Raw genomic sequence first — 20,660 nt, 5'->3', positions numbered from 1 at the left:
AGGACGCAAGTCTAGTTTACGTTGGGCGGGAAAAATCACACTTTTTCTACTGTTGTTTTCCGCGTGACCGCTAGTATTTGTGCAGACACCGCGCCGTTGTGACACTAAATTAAAAAATAATACGAAGATTCTTTTTTAATTAGTGAATTATAAAAAATGTTTATTTTTTTTCTTTTTAAAACAATTTTAATTTCGTCTGTGGTAGCGTGGTACGAGCCTGTGGTGTACCCTCAGGCTTGGGAACCAGGATATCACGGGTTTGATGGAGTCCATAATGGCCTTGAAGACGCTAAACATTTTGTCAATGAGTGGACGGTGGAGGTAGAAGGTGGTGAAGAGATCGCGCAGCTGGTGGCGTTAGAACTTGGATATGCTTATGGAGGCCCGGTAAGTCGACAAAGTTCAGTCAATAGGAGAAGATTTATGGCTAGCATTGAACTTCTTGTGGCTAACTTTAAATAAAACTTGTATGCTTTGTCATATGGTTAATTAGGTAGGTATATATTCAATGAAATTATAAAAACATACTTAATTTAATTTCCATTCATCAAATCAAATTAAACTATTGTATTTAAAATTAAAGTCTCGAAAGTCAGTCTTCCTGTCACGCTTTCACACCTAAACTGCTGGGCCGATTTTGATGAAATTTGGTGGAATAAGTACAGATCCGCGGTCAAACTTAGCTTCCGCAAAGCTGCGGGCATGATGATATCCGACCATATTTATTTTATGTATCCGACAAATTTCGATCATGGCGACCAACAATTTTGTTCTCTGTGGCTTGTGTAGCCAATCTTATTAATAAATAAATGTATTACCATATCAAAGCCAAAGTACCTTATGAATCTGTATTTTCATGGTCCCATTATGAATATGCATTAATATAATATGCGAGATGAAACATTTTGTTTACAGACCTACAAAAAAAACGTAACCCCAAGAGCCATGTCACATTGCTCAGGCGTGCTCCGTTGCGAGCATTAAATTATATCTGCAAAAGGTACTAGTGAGTGTCAACGCTTATTTTTTGAACACGACTCAAAAACATATGTGTGTGTTAAGCGATATATACTTGCAACTCAACATTGCCCGCGAAAAGACACCCAACCATATTTTCAGTACAAATCAGCCCTCGTTCTGTCTTATCTTCGAGTGTTAGCGGTTACATTCGGAGCTGTGAAGCCTAAAAGCCCAGGGTGAGCGTGAAAAAATTATGAATGCCATAAATTCAGAAGATTTGGCCATCATTTTATAACCGGCCGCCGCCGTGTGCGTGACGTCAATCTGTTAAGACTTTGTGTCCCGTAGTCGCCTTGTATGACATACACAGGAAGATATATAGTGGTCTTATTCTAGGGCAACCACACGCATATAAGTACAAATAAGTCTTCGCTATACAAAAGTAATTAAATAGATTCCATAATACCAAGTACTATTTCAATTTCAACACAATGCCATGAAAATTTCCTTTATAAATCTCAAAGGCATTCGCTTTTATATTATACATATAACAATATTTATTTTAAAATGATGTTCCAAAGTGGTCTAATTATATATGAACAGTAGGTTGGTAAGTAAAGGAACATTTTTACGAGCGAAAGTTTATTCTCACTCAGTGATAGAATGACTACCTATTTGCTTCTCTGGTACCAGATACACTAGCGAATGCGCTGAATCGATTCTAATTCGAAATTTTCATCAATTTTTGTCCAAAATGTTTAAAGGTTTTAAACTGTTTTCGTACAGCTAATAACAATGGAAAAATTTCAATCGAAGGCATCGATAAAACTTTTTCGATTATAATTACTTGTGAACGTTTCAAACTGTTTAAAAAAATATTTGGACTAAATTGATGAAATAAACTTCCATTTTGTGAGAATTCCCTGAGATGGGTTTGTCCGTAAGCAAACTGGACGTAAATCTTTATTGTTACGTCTCTCTACTATACATACTAATAATATAAATGCGAAACTCTAATTTAAATTATGCATCTGTTTCAATTAGAAGGGTCGACAAATTGCCTGGCGTTTAAAATGCCACCCTATATGGCATAGTCTGATTGTTAGAAAATGAAAATTGAGGACATATGGAGAAAGTTTTTTTAAACCTTAATTTTCGTCAGTCCCAAACTCAAAAGCTTGTCACACAACGTGTGCTTCAGAGAATCAAAGCTACGCTATCTCGAGTGGTTGATATCTGTCAGATTGATATCAAACTTATCTGAATGGACTGGCTGTGTTGGGTTATCTTAATTAAATAGTGGAATATTGGGCACATATTAACTTTTAGATCATAGAGATGTACTTTTCTTCTTTTCTAATATTTTTAAGTAGTATATAGTTATAATATTGTCTATATTGTAATAGCGAAAAGGACCCATTCTGCCTATGTTGCTTTATTTAATAGCTACATAGGTAGCATTATTTATTCAATCAATATTAAAATCCATGCAGCATACAGACTGCAACGTGCTATGACATATGACATATCATCAATCAATTAATACTAACCTGCGACTAGAAGTGGTTGTACACCGTTTTTCTTCCCGGCATTTTCATTATTAGGTACTTCTAAATAATGATTTTATTTTTATTTTTAGGGCCAATAGTTTTACAAATAACGGGTATAAAAGCTGGCTACTTACAACATAGGTACTAAACTCTGCCCTAAAATACTCTGATGTCATTTAAAAATATTTTAGTACCCATTAGTGTGAAAATTGAATTAAATACGTGCAGTCATTCCCCAAGCCCCCATACCCCATATTGACAGATGGAATGGTGAACCAACACACCAGAGTGGAGGGGATGACAGGGCACTGTACCGACGGAGTCACGTGTATTCCGCTAAAATCACCAGGCTATCATAAATATACAGGGATGCGCCCAACACTGTACATGTGGTGAGTACCCACCCTCTCTCTTTGGTCCGTGTGTGTGTGTGCGTCGATGCGGATGGGGTGTGTTCCTGTTCGTGTTTCTAACCATGTGGTTTGTAAGTTGTGTAAACACGTGTACTGTACATACAACTGCAAATCTTTCGTCAATCTTTATTTGGGAGTGATAGCGGTGAATTTGCAATGCATTTGGTTTATGTTGATATGATATTCACCGCATTACAATGTCTACTGTACAGAACGCCAAACTTTCAACTCGATCTAGTTTCGGAGCAAGTTGACAGAGACGTACGGTCAGACACATGAATTATAAACACGGATTCCAATTTTCCGTTTGAGTTACGGAATCCTAAATGCTTATTCGAAGTAGGTATTATGACGCTCGCACTTCGAGTGGTCAATTGATAACTGTTATCAAGGGTACCGATTGCATATCAAGCTATTCAATAATGAAATCTATTTAGCGGTAAACTTAAAAATAGTAATTCCATAATCCTTAATCAAGAATATTTATTATTTGGTTGTATGTTTAATAATATAACATCACTAGCGCCTAATGCACGAAATTGTCGTGATTAATCTCTAAAATATAGTTTTTTTATTTACATACCTACTTAGTATCAACTGGTTAAAAAACTGGTTAAACTAATGGGTACTAAAACACAGTTAAAAAGTAGGTCAAAGACTCCAAGACGTAGGTACCTAAGTAGTGTTAGGTCAATGGGCTTCTCTTCCCTAGCCAAGAACTGCTGGTTTCAAGGCGGACATGATGCATGCATAAGATCTATCAATTTATGCCAAAAACCGTGCGAAGTCTTTCTCTTATGGAGTGTGTTACTGCTAACCATGGTGTCAGATTTTAATCAAATCCTAAAGCAATGTGAAGAAAGGAGTAAAAAAGCGGCTGTGGGCTCCGCCACTTTGTGGCTGCGGATGAAACTGGAAACACGAAAAGAGAATGTATTAGGACAATCTGAAACGTACCTTTAATTGGAAATACAAGTGGCTTAGCAAACAATTAAATAAGACTGCTAATTAACCTTTCCAGTTTAATGATAAGTAACGTTGATCATTGATTGAAAATGTTTACAACTGGACATTTTTCCATAGTCGAGTTTTGATAACAAACTGACAGTCTCAGGATAAAAAGACACCTGTGGCAATAACAACTCCCCAACGTAGGTAAGTTTGTTTGTTACCTCTTCATGTTTTAACTACTCAACCAATCTTTTACAAATTTCTCATACATATTTTTATAGTTAAGAGCACGGGGACATGGCTACTTTGAATTACTAGAAAAAGTACGTTTCCCGTGAGAAATTGACGCGGGCGAAGCCGCGGTTTAGTTCGTATCTCAATCAAACCCGAAATACAACGACCCAAACCTGTTAAAAAGTATGGAATGGAAATATTTTTTTTTACATCCATAACGAAAATTCACAGAAAAAAAAGTATAATAATTGGCCAAATCAAATGCTACACTATAGCGATAGCTACACTAGAGATACAGTCTCAATAATGGAGACAAATGTTAGGAATTAGGCTACCATTTGTTACAGTTTGTGTCGTCAATCACTGGCGCGTTTATTTAATAAGGCTTCGATACACTGGGAATAGATTGTTATATTTTTAGGTTCTCTAACTTCCTCTCTGTCATACATTCTTGGTTACATTCGTGGCTATGACAACTAAAGAGTTTTCACGTCTGGAGCAGTTCCTGGGTGCACCATCGTCATCCAAACTAAACGTGTGTTCAAAATTTCAACTAAATCAGTTGAAGATATCTGCTTCATAATTGAGATCACCACCCGATTAGACATAGGGACATACACTGCAAGTTAAATAAATAAAAATTCGTAATTGTTACAGTTACAGCAATGTTGCGCTGTAAACATGTACTCGTATTTGTAACAATTGTTGCAAAAAATCGGTATAAATCAAGTCATACTCGTGCCACAAACTTACTATACACGAGTCAGATTGGTATACAAACTTGTATACCAATCTGACTCGTGTATAGTAAGTTTTCATAGACCACCACTTGCTTCCGGTGAAGAAAAAGATTGTGAGGAAACCTGCACATTGGTGGACAGTTTAGTTCACTAGTGTATATCCGACTACTTACTACTAGATGGCAGGGTAGATAGTTGTAAAAGTCATGTCAGATGCCTTTAGGCGACTTGAATAAAATTTGACACTAGTGTAAGGAACACACTCGATATGTTTATGATGATGATCGGCATAAATCGCTGCATGTGTACATGTTATTATTCTACTTTTATTATAACTTAGTAACAATTCTAAAATATTAGCGGAAATGTTCCAAATTATGCAAATTGTATGAGCATACAACTGTTAACAATACAGTAATGTATGAGCCGGAGAACAATAAATATTTTCGTTCCACCTCATTATTGGAAATGTTTTAAAGACTCACATGCAATACTTTGAATATTTTTCCGCCATTTTGTGCCGCTATATTTCTACTTCATTTAAGCGATCCAATAAAAATAAAAATAAACGAAAATTTGTAATGAAAAATCAAAATAGAAACTATTGTAAATTCTCGAGCTTGGAGATTTAAGTTTATTTATCTCTACGTTTTGTAATTCCATCCATTTCTAATTCCCTAGTAGTTCACATGTCAGGAGAGGTTAGTGTTGGGACGCAACCAGCCGTGGCGGGTCTACCCACGGTGTTTTCTTTAACAATTTGTTATTTTTAACTTAAGTTAGAAATAAGCTGTTTTAAGAATTAATTTATGTATGTTTTGAATGACAGCTGAGAGTTATCGAGAGCGTTTTTTACATACAATTAATGAGTATTTTCGCAAAAAATATTTCAAAAGAGGTTCGTTTATATAGGATCACTGAATGAATCAAGCGAGTCCAATTTTATTTTCAGCAACTTTATTATCCACATCATTAGATTCAGACATTGTCATTTGAACATGCACATATTGAAAGTAAAAATCTGGAACAGCAAGTCCTATTGTAGTAAGTCCCTTTGATGTCCGTCAACAGACAACGCAGAAATTGCATGAAATTTCGGTGTACGTCAACGCACGTCAGTGTCAAAACCTATAGAAAACGAAAGGAGCACGTCGGAGCTGCAACGCACTGAGGTGTCGCAACTGAGCAATGTGGCAAGGCCCTAAATGTTCAAAACTTCGGAAACTAATTTCATATGCGCTCTTTCCATTTCTAATTACATCTAGTTGCGCCATGTGTTTTCGTTTTGTGTGGTCTGTTTTTGTATTTTTTTTTGTATTTTTGATAATTTGTCACATTGATTGTAATTTTTGCAAAAAAAACTATATTGAGTCATGCCCCATCAAAACCTATATAAAACAACAATGCATGACGGAGCTGCAACGTCCTGCGTGGTCGCAACAGAGCACGACTGAGCAATGGGGCATGACTTGTACAAAGGAAACACGTCAACGCGTACTGAAATGAGTATCGATTTAGTCGTTAAATTCATAGGTGGCGTTGTTAGCATAATGTTGTTCCTGAAAAAAAAACATGTGGAAAGTCTTCAGTCGATGTGAATATGAACTTTAGTGAATTAATTTCATTTATATACATGCATATTCAGGCATAGAGGGTGCCAGAAATACATCAAGTATCATGAAATTTCAGGCGGAATTTCAGGCGGCGCTAACTGTAGGATTGGCGTCGCCGATACTAGGCGCCCAGAAAATGTATAGGATTAGTTTTCAGTTAGAAGTTAGGAATATCCTCGACGTATTTCTGAAGTCAACAGGTGGGCGGGCGGGGCATGAATAAACGGGATAGCATGATTTTCTATTTCAGTATATTTTCACAAGCATTACACGATGGAAGTATTACGTAGAGTTGGGACTGATTGATATCCACCTCTAAAGTACTTTATTTTCTATAGTAAATATTATGTAAAAGCTGGCGTTAAATACGTACATATAGTTTAATACTGATACAATCAATGGGTTCTTTGTTTAAAGCATATCTAATCGAAGAAAATAGTATGAAAATTATAATATTAAAATATTAAATGTTCTATTTAGAAATCTTTACATAATATTAAATAAATTCCCCATGTGTTGGTGGTTGTTTGGTGGTTGGTTCCCCACGTGATTCCTGAGGGAGGTTTAGGTGTGTAATTTATTATAGCCACCCCGAGTGAAGTTGGAATGGGCCGCTAGTCTATAAATAACTACAAGTTGCAAAAATTGTTTCACCATTAGAAAGGTACATTATCCAAGATTCCTATAGGCTATATTTAATCTCAAAATTCCCAAGGCAGCAAAGCCCCGGGCAACATCTAGTTTGTATTATAATACTCATATTTTCGATACATATTCGATAAATGTAACGCCGGTAACGCCTATCTTTTTTGAATGTGTTTGGTACTAGGCAGCCATGTTTATCTGTAACAGAGTTTACATGAAAATGTATCTTCCGCAATAGGAGTGCATAAAATAAATGAGTTCATGTTTACATTGTATTTTCCCGAGTTCGTTCTTCGTTTTTCAGTATTACATTAAATTTTAACCAGCTTAAAAAAGGTGCGGGTTGCTATTTCTTCGTGATATTATTGCAGTTAGTAAAATGAAGCAGACAATTATTTAGTTACAATGCAAATTTTTGCTTTCGTTCAGATTTCCTATTTTACTATATCTTTCTATTTTTTATGGTACAAAAAAATATGTGCTTGTAGATTAATAATACTATTTTTGCTAATTAACTAAGAAAATATTCATGTCATCATTATTTTCTTTGTTAATCAGTTAGAAATTTTACAGAGTTGTGGTTGTCGTAATCTACATATATTTCAATTATTTAAATAATTTGCCAAATTCCCAATAGACTTGCATTTGAGGGCTTGCATAAATTGCATTACCTACATGGATGGAATGTAAACTACCTAGTATATATTGTCATTTTTTTTTGTTTTCGGTGAATATAAAAGCTGTCCTAAGTATATTTTCGTTTCCACTGTTTATCCTCAAGGAAAATAAATATTTTTTAAAATATTTAATTAAATTTTCATAAATAAGTATTTACAATTCAAAAGGTAAAGTATAAAATCGTACAAATACAGAGTACGAATGGAAGTAACTTATGTCGTTCCGCCCTAAACCAAACAAAACACACCCCGTCATAGGGTGTGGGAATGGGAAATATACTTCTCCATCGTAACCCACACGTCTGCATATGTGTCGGCGACCTCCTCGGCAGTTCGGCTGCCCTGGTACATGTGTGACTCAGAAAACTCACATGGTTCAACCGACATGACACATGTGGTGTACACGTGTGATAACCGTACAATCTCCATCTATGTGTACGGATGATATTTGTATGGTTATGTATGGATGTGTGGTTTCAACGAAGTTTAGTGTGCATCCATGTGCGTTCTTAGGTTGTGGTATGACATTTTGCTGGTGTTGTATAAACATTTAGCATGTGTGTTGTTATGGAATATTAGTTAATACTTACTATATTAATTCGTAAGTACATGAGTAAATCTAGACGTTATATGCGTGTTGTAGACCTACACAAACATTATTACATTATATCTAAAAATACTGATGTGGAATACAGATGTGTAGATGTTTACTAAAACAAAGTTGCTAAACTCAACAGCTTTACATTTTAACAATATATACTCTTAAGTCTGTAATTTGAGCTGTAGATGTTTTCTTAAATACCTAACACGAAAAGGCGCCAAACTCCACTCGGATTATATAACTATCTCTTTGCAGTTCATATTTCCCTAGTACAATCGTGTGTTCTGGACATCACATGACGGAATCTGTTTCCGAGTGACAGACATTATCCTGTCAAAATGGAGTGAGTGACATTGTCATTGACAACATGGCCAGGCAATCATAGATTAAAATTTGAGTTAGTTGATTCTGAGGTGATTGTGCATTATCTATTTTCATGGTTAAACCTTGATTTTCATTTTAGAAGTATTTTTTTATTCTTTTTCTGTAGCTATCTCACTCAAGAATGTTATACATATAATCTGATTGATTTGATTAAATCTCACCCTAAATGCGCACCATGTTGCTATTGAAGTATGCCTCTTGCACATCCGGGGGCACGAACGTACCATCCTTTTCTCGAAGCAATTCAGGTCAATTTCGAACCCCAATAACTTTTGTGGATAAAACAGGAAGCCTGCATTTTCAGTAATTTTATTTATAATACTCGTATTTGGTTACAAGGTTACCAACGCCGACTCAACTATTGATTAGTAGGTACACTGGGTTCATTTTTACCTGATTTGTGTACAATGATATCAAAATATAGGTATCAATCAACGGTGGGTGTGTGCGAGCATAGGTAGAAGAAAAAGACCGAGAGCGTGATATCGCTGTGTATCTATTTATTTAACCTTTATTGAACAAAATACAAGAAGATAATAACATTTATCACGACAAAACAGATCACCAAAAAGAAAAAATATCCGGTTACTCAATCACACCAAAGCATATACACTATATCTACTTGTATCGTATATAAATTAAAGTGACTCGGCTGACTTAAAAAAAGGTCGAATTAAAGATTGTATTTTCAACATTTAGGTGTAAATCGTTAATGTTTCTTTTTCAAAAATGTTATATTCTGGCTATATCTTTCGGCTCAACTGAAAAAAAAATAGGGAAGGGATTTTTATGTTCAGAAGTTCGATACCTAGTTTGACCTTTACTAAACTTTACATACTGCACTTTTGAAAATTTTCCCTGCACTTTTCTTATCGAGTTTTAATTTACTCTTAGCAAATCAAAAAGTAAGGATACGTATGTAGATAACGTACTTTCGTTTTGATAGTTACTTATTTAGCGCCTAATGTGTTTAAGATAGCAAAGTTACTATTTGTTAATAATTTGAAGGATGTTAAAGTTTCAAAATACTTTAAAAACTATTTTAAAGGACCTACTAAAAGGTTTAATTATTAATAAGGGCAAGGAAAAATGCTAATATTGCTGGATTTAGAATTGTACCATTGGTGGAACGCAGTCGCAATCACACAACGACGCGACGCGCGGATTTCGTGTAGAAAATCCGCCCAAAAATACCTGAAAATCTGTTAGGGCGCCGCCTACATCCCATTGTTACCGACGTCTCCTACCAGGGCATTATAGCTGCATAAGAGAATATTTTGGTCCACACTTAATTACAGTGGGGGTGTCGTGATTTGGCAACGGAGGGGTGCATAATGTACCTTTCCCGCGGTAACCAGCGTGCACGCGGCGTCACATGGAATGATATTTTTTAACTAGTACTACAATTTATAGAACACTTAGTTATCTGTCTGTTCATCTGTCTATAAAAACCCTTTCTTGCCATAAATATCATTTTTCACAAGAACTTCCATTAATATACCAATAACTTTCGATACACTCTAGACTAGACGGATTTACAATCGCTATGACGGATTATAGTAGCTAGTCCATAACGTCCACTTTATCTCTCACTACATAGTATAAACAAAGTGCTTTCCGTTATCTGTCCTTATGTAGCTTAGTTCTTTGAAACTACGCAACGGATTTGATTGCGGGTTTTTTCACAATCACATTATCTATTAAAATACCCGCATTGGAATCCGTTCTCCTGAGGAGGGTTTATAATATCCGAGCGAAGCCGGAACGGGCCGCTAGTATTAAACTCTTAGCCTAGGACATAGGAACGAACGAATACCTATAGAAAATAGTTTTCCATAAAATAATAGTGATTGCAAGAAGTAACCAGCATTAAAATAATATTACACCAATTTACATCAGTACCACTAAGGTGCACTCCCCTTTGCCACATTTGGACTCACCCTCTATAAATAGACATCCCTCCCACGTAAAATCTCACACATGTGTGTATACATTCACAATTAGCTCTCACACTTTACTCATTTGTGAAGTACCTAATCATGTAGGTAGGTACCTGATTCAAATTGGGTAATCAGATAACATCCGGAGCCGCAGTTTAGTCCCTCTCTCATTTGAGGTAGAGGAGATGAGGAAGTACTTAATACATAATCTGTGGTTCCGGTTAAATTTTCGGCTGTGACGCCCTAAATGACAAGGCCTTTGTTTTTGAACACTCAGACCGGAAATGTTCTAAAAACTTGTGTTTGCTACAATATTCACGGATAGTTTAGATTTCATATAGTTTCAGCGGTGTCATTCAAAGTACATAGGTACATAACATACAGACAGACATACAGAAATCTTTTGAAAGTTACAAAAAACTTTGGTTTGCAAGCAATATAATGAATTCACGAAAATAAAAATTCAGTTCTTCTATTGTAATGAAGCCTATTTTGTGACAGGTGCGCAGTTTCCCAGACATGTACACATTTTTGCGATACGAGCACGAGAAGCAACGGCGCACCCCGTCCGCTACGCACACAAGAACGTTGGCCAAAGATAGAAGGGTGAGTGAGTACACATATGAACTGTTGGGCGCATCCCTCTATAGTTCATGACTGCCTGGTAAATTTAGCGGAATACACGTGACTCCGTCAGTGTCCCATTTATCTACTCCCCTGGCGGACTGGGTGGTTCACTTGCCGGTAGGGTGGCAAAAAGTCCCTATTCCTCGTATGCCCCTCTGATATGAGTAATAATGCAAGTAATATTTTATTCCAATTTATCAATGTACAATGTAGTGTAACTTTAATTTTAGTCTAAGATGAAGAACAATAAAATTATGCTGCATTAAAAATATATCATTAAAATTCCATCATCTCACAAAGATTCTTCTTTGCTGAATGGTCTGTGTTCGTTATACTTAAATGAATATATGAAATAGATCTACTATTGGTAATTCATTATAGAAAAGAAAATGTAAATAACTTTAAATTTTCCCGGGAAGATTCCCATGAAGATTTAGAAAAATTCTCCGCTAGTTTTTGCATGAAGGAAAAATCTCGATCGAAGAAATAATTTGGTTGACTGGTTAAAAAAGCTACATATTTTTGTAATATAGTTAATACATAAGACAAATAAGTAAGACCCTAGTTAAACTATGTAGCATTTACACATTCCTACAAAATAATAATATTTTTGGCACTAGGTACGCTGGGCAGAACAAGTATTTCTGAAATCTCGAGTGAAGCGGTACCCCACCCCTGAACCGGACAGGGTTGTTGAAAGGGTTAAAAGAGTGCCAACTAACGGCACCAGAGCTCGGAACACCAGGGCAGCAGAATTTAGTAGGCGTCCGCTGTTCAACGACGAGTTATGGAACAAGGAGTGGTATTTGGTAAGTTAGGATTTCATATAGGAGAAGCTTATTGCCTAATTTACTTTTTTATTTTACATTTTTTTTTAACTTTGACGTCTTAAATATTGTACATTCCGATACAATCAAAGGATTTGCCTGATATTTCTACATATTTTTATTTAATACTATAATATTTATATTAATATTAATGTTTTTAAAAAATATTGCCTGATATTTCTAATTGGTATGTTTATATCTCTTTCTCATGAACGTGCCATACGCTTCAAAAATAGACTTTATGCGAAGATTTGTGGATGTGGTTTTACAACGTCCTGACGTCAACCCTCTTTGGAAATATTGTTGCCTCTAATCCTCTAGTCGCCTCATACAACATCTACGGTAGGATATAAAGTGGTTCAGGGCGGGAACCACACGCCTGAAAATTAAAAAGTCTCATTTTTATTGTTACTATTACGTAATCGTTGAAAATACATCAGTAGCCTCTCTCTATACATATATTACATATTAGCTGATACCCGTGATTTCGATCGCGTGGACTTTATGACTCCAGTGAATTATAAATACGAAAGTGAGGATGTTTGTTCGCTTTACTTATTTGCGTTACTTAGTTACGCCAAACCAGCTGGACGGATTTTATCATAGAACCGTCATTATCGAAAATTAGGTCTAAACTGTTACCGCGTTCACAACATGTAGGTTAGGTACTCCCAGCTTATGTTGTTAAATAAATAAACCGTAAACACCTAAATTATTTTTTGGTAATCATATTAAGTTTCTGTACAGACAAACTTTTTTACTGTTTGGTTATATATACTATTTATGATTGATGTTGATTGATGTGTTTTTTTTAAATCATTATATTATAATAGTAATGCCGGACCGGAGACTCAATATGCAAATTAATAGAGTGACGTCTCCCTCCGTAGACATTGCTCCTTAAAAATGTCAGGTGTTGATTGCATATCCCTCCCTACAACCAGTTAGTATGAAAAAAGGGCAACATTTCATTTAAAACTTATTGTTTTTCAGCAGGACACGCGAAATATTAGGAACCTACCTCGCTTGGATTTGAACGTGCTACCTGTCTATGCTATGGGGTTCAACGGCAGTAGTGTGCGTGTTTCTGTTCTCGATGATGGTATTGAACACAACCATACCGACTTGCGCGCTAACTACGTAAGTGTCATGCTGTCCTAGTACTAGAAAGCAGTTGGTTGGAATTTACTAAGCAAAAAGGCCGCAATTGCAAACGACGACGTAGCGTCGGCTCTGGTGTCGTCGTCTGACTTGACTACTCTATGTTATGTGGCCTTAGTGGCGGTGTGTTGGAATGTTAACCCGTCCCCCGTCTAATCTGCGTCGTCCACTATCGACAATTTTTTTATCGAATTATTATCATTATCATACTAATATACTGAGAATTATACTGTGAGCAATGAAATAGACCATGGAAATAAATTGATTTTTTTTTGTAGATTTTGTTATGCTGTGTAAAACTAATTAGTACCCACAGCATTAATTAAATGAATTACTTTGAAAAGGCACTACTCACAGTAGAACAGAAGCTCCCCTTTTCGGCCTTTTTCGCAATTTCTACATGCATATCCGTCAAGCAAACATAATAAATAGTCCGCTGCCATTACTACCCAGTTGTACCGTGTCAAAAAAATTAAATTTGGTAAACAACTTACTAAATAACAATAATACGAATACAAAAGTGTCATCATCCTCCCTCACATATTGAATCAAAAATAATCTGAAATGTAATTTCAAAATAACTACATATTATTTTAATTATCTAATATTATGTTCTCCTCAAAACACTCTGGACTGAAGTCGGGTCGGGTCGTTCACATTTAAGCAATCAATGGCGCGTTGCCATTCATAAATGATGCCAAACGATTTCCACACAACTCTTGTTACCCTGGTAAGTTCGCGGCCCGTGCGACGCGCCGCGCGTATCGAGCGGGCCTAGCGCTCCAGTTATCGACACCCCGGCCATGTGTACTGCCAGTTCACTACGGTGTGATCTTTTTATCAATGAACTGGTAACTCATAGATGGCGCCACGACTCTATAAATTAAATAAAAGGTCCTTTCCTCACCATATTATTTACGTATTAGTTTAGGTACAAACACGTTGTTAGGCAATGCTAGGTGTATGTTATTTTAGTTATTGAAAGTTATAAAATTTTTATTATACTTTATGCACGGTATTAATAACTCTTTACTAGATATTTATTTTTATTAGAATTTATAACGGTTGTTTTTCCAGGATCCGGAAATCAGTTGGGATTGTAATGACAACGATCCCGATCCTCAACCCAGATTTGAAGAAATCAAAAAGAACTCGCACGGAACTAGATGTGCAGGAGAGGTAAAAAGTTATTTCAGCTCGACTACCTATGTAATTATAAAAATAACCTAACCTTTTTTAAATGTATTTCAGATAGCAATGACCGCCAATAATAAGAAATGTGGAGTGGGCGTGGCCTGGGGAGCCAAAGTAGGCGGGGTCCGGATGCTTGATGGACGAATCACCGATAGAATTGAAGGCGAAGCTATTGGTAATACAATTGTGAGCCTGCTGTTGTTTCATGATACCCTAGTGATTTTGATCGCCATGTTGAGCTCAAAATGTCGTATGAAATGATCGACAAAGTTGACGTTTCTCACCATTTCTGAATTTTATAATAAACCCCTGTGTGTAAAGAGAGAAACGGGGCGACCGACTCATAAATACACTCTTATTTCTGAGTGAAGATTTTTTTTTTTAATCAAAACGTAAATATATGTAAGATTTTCAATATATTTTTTTTTCAGTATGTATATAATTTAATAAACTAAATAAATACCTAGCTTAAATAACTATTGTGAGTTTGGTTTGAAACGTTTCTGACTTATTTCGTTTTCGTGTCTGTGGCATGGCAACCCACGTGCCACTTGCCAGCAGGAGTAACGAGGCCAAGATACTTCTATAAAATTCATGATACTCTAGTAATATAGGTGAGAAATGACGTAACTGATCGTTACTCGAGGTGCTTTTCATGTCTCCTTTGTTGTTTGCTCTTTCTTTTGCATAATCCAAAGAATTCATACTTAATACCATACTCCATACAACTAACTACTTACTAATTCCATGATCATTATCTATTCAATTTAGTAAGATCCTTAAGCAAACATCACAATTATTTCATCATCAATTTTGTGTTTTTTTTATGGGATGAATGAAATGACAATAAGATAATGATTACGACGACGATTAACGAAAGCCACCAACCAAACGGCCAAATAGTACCGAGCGAGACGGCCACCGTGCCAATAACTGAATGGCCACTGCCGCCAATAAATAACTGGATGGCCACATGTTAATAGAAGACACAGAGTACTAGGGATACAAAACTATTTGAAGATTAGATAGATCGTTTAGTTAAATCAAAGTATGAATATTTCACGTTTAATTTATTTATAGTCGTTGGAAGTTTAATACGTATTTATTTAGATTTGATGATTTAGATAATAAAAAAAAACATCCCAAAACATATGAACTGTTTGTATAAGGAAGAGAAGTCTGTATGTATGTTTACTATTATTGAGTTTAATAAACGATAATAGAAAATTATCGTATATTCATTATATAAGGAAATTAAGGGAAATTCATTTTCTAACGTTTGATGTGGTGTTCTGTGTATTTATATGAGTGGAAACTGCATGCATGAACATGTATCGATATTTCATCTATCGAGTGTTGAGTCACTTGCATTAGGAGAATATGAATATATGAGAGTGACTGGACTGCATGGATCAAACAGAATATTTGAGTAGTTTACATAGATTACATATATCGAAAATTAGAAGAAAAGATAAAATTTGATATTATACATATCAACATAACGATTGCATGTATACTAGATCATTTTACAAGCTTCTATTTGTTTTTTTATTCTTTATTCTGTTTGTTTGTCTGTAATTAAATCTTGCTAGTTAAATTTCACCTTCTTCCGCTTGTCATACAGAGGTGAAATTCTCCGTCGCTTCAGTTTCTTTGACAATGGTAATGCATACATAATAATTAATCGATATCTTGACCTGTGTACCCAGAATCGGCTCCCAACGGGAATTCCTCAACGGTTTACTGCACGGACATACAAGTTAAATTCCAACAAGATCTTTCTGACGACATGAAAAGTTTGTGGCAGAAAAAATATATATATACCTACTTGTTTATACTTGCTATGTCGTCGTCGATAATTACTTTTAGTAATATAATTCGTTCATTATATAAAACAGAACTGTTAGGTATTACTAATTTAAATTACTAAATCCGCTTACATTGATGATTTGGAAGGATTAAAAAAGTGTAAATACAGTTTGTTAAATAAATTTCAGGCTATGCTTGGGACAAGGTGGATATTTACAGCGCTTCCTGGGGACCCAATGACGACGGCCGCACAGTAGAGGGCCCTGGTCGTTTGGCTATTGAAGCCTTTAAGAGAGGCATCACGCAGGTAAAGCAAATCCAGGTCCTAGTTAAAATAATTGCTTACTAAATTGTTATTGTTTTCAGCATACGAGCAGATTAAATAGAAAAATAAAAAGCAACACGCACGAAAGGCAACACGCGCGCATTTATTGGACAACAATTGCGCGCGTGACGCCTTCTGTTTTTTATTATTGGTAGATAATCTACTTAGTCCCTTTTTCTTTCATGTTGGTGAAGTTAAATTAATTAAATATCAAGTTCTATATTTGTAACGAAAATTATTTTTTGTCAATTTTGAAATTTAATTAAATAATACAATCAGTAAGGACTAAGCAATAATGGTAAAATATTATGTATTATTTTAGTAAAATAAATAATATTGTATTGTATTTGTATTGTAATATTAATAACTAAAATTTATTTTATTAATATTACAATTATTTTTAATACCTATATAATCATAATGTTAATGTTATTATTTATAATGTATATTTTACAGATTTAACATAACATGTAACAATTTTTTTCAGGGTCGAGGTGGCAAGGGCTGCATCTATGTCTGGGCAAACGGCAATGGCGGAGGCCATCACGACAATTGCAATTGTGATGGGTAAATATTTAGTTGTTTTGTTAAACCTGAAATAGACAATTCTAAGCAACATCTCACTGGGTAATGTAACGAATATGTCTTCTTATTATATTGTTTGGCAGATATTCGTCTAGCATCTATACAATATCAATAGGCAGTGCTTCTCAGCACGGTCTGTTTCCTTGGTACGGCGAGATTTGCTCATCTACATTAGCCACTGCATATTCCTCTGGTGCTTACAAAGATCAGAAAATTGTAAGTGGGCGTTCAATCAATTCCTTAAAAAATGTAAGGTTGAAGAGAGATAAACATAGTTTGCCGTTTCACAGGCTACTACTGATACAAAAGATTCGTGTACACTGGGGCACACGGGGACGTCCGCTGCTGCGCCATTGGCTGCCGGTATCATCGCTCTCGCTCTACAAGCAAAGTGAGGGATACACTCACACAACATTCATTATATCGCCTCAATTATTATGAACTCCTGGTATAAGAATCGGTATGGTCCGTTTGTTTCGGATACGAGAATACGGAGACTTTGGATGTCGACGACTCGTCGATCGACCGAGCGACATTAGCGAACGATCACAATAAACGTGCGCAATATGAACTAGCGTTGCTACTCACGTTACAGAGATCTTCCACGGACGGTGGCGCCCTCAAAGACTTTTCACTTTGTTATCGGATTGTTTGTTACTATGTAGGTTTTGAAAACCCCTCCTATTCGAACATATTTCCTCGATTATTGTTAGCTAGCTTGACACATCGATGCATTAAAATCTCGAATAATTAAAACAAGTAAAGTATTTCTCAACATTACATCGGTTATAGTTATAAATATTAAATTATAAATATTAAAGTTTATAAATATATAAATAATAATAAATGATTAATGTTTTTCGATTTGGATTTTACTTAAATAAATACCAGCCTTGAATATAAAAGCATTTAGCTTTCGCTGTACATATCCCCAGTTTTTGGACTATATATTTTTAGATTATACTTTTAAAGTGTCTTTTTGTGACCAACAGCCCTAACCTGACATGGCGCGACGTTCAACATTTAATTGTTTGGACATCGGAGTATGCTCCTTTATCTTCAAATCCTGGCTGGCAAATAAACGGGTAACATTTTTTTTCACATAGAAAAAATAAACGGTCATAGGTACCTACTTTGTTTTTATTTGTTTTGAAAAAAAATTTATAACCTACTTTTTAGGGCTGGATTCCGTTTTGATATTCGATTCGGATTTGGTCTTCTGAACGCTGGAGCACTGGTGGCCACATCTCTCAACTGGACTTCTGTTCCTGAAAAAAGTATATGCAGAGTTAAATCATCTTCGTGAGTATCATGTTATCCTAGTCATATAGTCGCTCAACAGTTGTCGAACTGCGACGAATAAAATAAAAAAAGCTTTATTAACCTTCTAAAGTGTTATGTGATCCTAGTAAAATATTCGTTAAGTTTTCGATTGACGATGCGTCCTCAACTTATTTATAAAAATTACGTGAAATACATACGTTTTCATTAAATTGTTATAAATTTTTCTTACTGATTCCCTTTGTAAAATTTAAAAGATTTCTTGTTGTTCTTGCTCTTTCTAAAAAGACGCCGGATTAATCTGCGTGGTTAAAAGTCATTATTGTTCGTTGCGCTAATAGACCGATAAACCTTTGTTAGATTTTACTGATACCTGATAAAGCTTAATAGTAATTTCATGTAATATGACTTTGCAGATCTGAAAACAATAGGGAAAAGTTATATTCAAAGGACAAATTAGTCGTACCATTAGAAGTAGACAAAAGTTGTTCCGTGAACCACATCGAGCACGTGGAAATGATCATCAACGTCCAATATACTAGGAGAGGAGCACTGCAGATTTATCTCGTATCGCCAATGGGTGAGATATTTTTATCGGTTATGTCTTCCTCGTACAGTAGCAACCGAAATTGTTCTCAAGACAGACTTGCGAGCACAGATTTTTCGTGATAGAATGAAATTCGAAGAATTTCATCCTCTGAAGTTATGTTGTCCTAGTACTTACAATACAGTAAACAGTCGGAATGACGTGCCATGCCACCAACTATGCGACGACCTATATACGAATTCGCAAACTTCACTTTGTTGCTTATCTATACGAATTCATCTTGTATTGCAGGTACCAAAGTCCAGGTGTTAAGTGCTCGGCCCAGGGATGCGTCCACAGCTGGTTTCGTAGACTGGCCCCTGACCTCCGTAGCTACCTGGGGAGAAGATCCTAGGGGCTTGTGGAAGGCTGTTATAGTAGATGCGGTAGGCATAATTTCTTCAATTGTAAAGAAGTGAACAAAATATTGATGATGATAATCATTAATAACAATAATCACCGTCAATATTTTCCCTCCGGAACGATCGGTCATTTTGTTTTCTTGTGACTGTTGAGAAAATTCTACGAGTAACCCTTGACTTTACTACTGTACTAGTTATAAATAAAGAACCGAAAGGCTCATTCTTCTTTCTCCTTGAAATTCAGACTTTGTAGATTGTATTTTTACAGACTGATGAAGACAACAGGGGAGAAGTAGGATCACTAACTCTAGTTATACATGGTACAAAAGAAATGCCAGAGCATATGAAAGATGGTCCTAGGAAATACAATGACGAATACAATAAATACGACGAAGAAACGACCTATTTTGACATACCAGAGAGCATTCCCGGTGAGAACGAAGCATTGCAAGTACCAGAGCAGTATAGTACCGAAGCGGACAGCCTGAGCGAAATTGATCCAACGATTTTGGCAGAAGTGGAAAAAGAATTACAGAGGATCCATCATAAAATTTACTACTCATCTAGAGGAGTTTAAATTAATTAATTCGTAGTAAACATTAATCAATGTATCAGCCATTCATGATCTCCTGGTATTTAGTTATTTATAAAATTAGTTTATTATTATATTTATTCATAAATTTAAATATATAATCAGAGTCACACGTAACTATGTAATTGATTATTGCAAGTTTACCTATGCAGGCAATGTAACTATATGTTGTAAAATCCGCATAATAATTATGATATAAAAATAAATAAAAATCATAATACGCAATGCCGAAATTTTAATCTTTAATAAATACATGATATTTATCTTTTCACATTACAGAACCGATAAAAATAGAACTATTTTGAGAAGTAAATAAACTTAATAATGTAAGTTGTAATTTTATTTTCTTGGAGATAGTCAAAGTATAGTGTAAAATAGACGGATACTCGGGTAAAATAGACTGCACGTTGTATACAACGTTTGCCTTGGTTTTACAATCAGGCGTTTCAAAGACAAGGTATATTAATCCAACTAGAATGACTTTAGATAAAGTAGGTAAATTAAATTGTGAGGATTAATATAACTATTATGTAAATTAAGAATTTATAAAATCTTTAAATTTTACTTTTCATATATTTCGGTTAGGTAATAACGTTAATTGCT

The 20,660-nt window shown here is 35.3% G+C and overlaps 1 protein-coding gene across 2 annotated transcripts; it reads left to right on the top strand.

Moving 5' to 3' along the window:
- The first annotated feature begins 67 nt into the window (after positions 1-67).
- On the top strand, positions 68-20,356 carry LOC128676056 (neuroendocrine convertase 1-like). Of its 2 annotated transcripts, none has more exons than XM_053755990.1 (15): positions 68-387; positions 11,210-11,314; positions 11,956-12,144; positions 13,159-13,302; positions 14,401-14,502; positions 14,575-14,692; positions 16,515-16,633; positions 17,139-17,218; positions 17,320-17,452; positions 17,527-17,627; positions 18,229-18,321; positions 18,416-18,538; positions 18,934-19,097; positions 19,356-19,489; positions 19,734-20,356. In XM_053755990.1, the coding sequence occupies exons 1-15, from the start codon at positions 157-159 to the stop codon at positions 20,040-20,042; spliced, it is 2,145 nt and encodes a 714-aa protein (XP_053611965.1). In that variant the 5' UTR covers positions 68-156; the 3' UTR covers positions 20,043-20,356. The 2 variants fall into 2 exon arrangements, with proteins under 2 accessions (XP_053611965.1, XP_053611964.1); XM_053755989.2 differs by having other exon boundaries at positions 13,156-13,302; positions 19,734-20,355.
- The last annotated feature ends 304 nt before the right edge of the window (positions 20,357-20,660 follow it).

Source organism: Plodia interpunctella, chromosome 15 (genome assembly GCF_027563975.2).
Source record: "Plodia interpunctella isolate USDA-ARS_2022_Savannah chromosome 15, ilPloInte3.2, whole genome shotgun sequence".
NCBI classification, from domain to species: Eukaryota; Metazoa; Arthropoda; class Insecta; order Lepidoptera; family Pyralidae; genus Plodia; species Plodia interpunctella.
The sequence above is the reverse complement of the archived record's forward strand: the minus strand, read 5'-3'. Positions and strand labels throughout refer to the sequence as shown.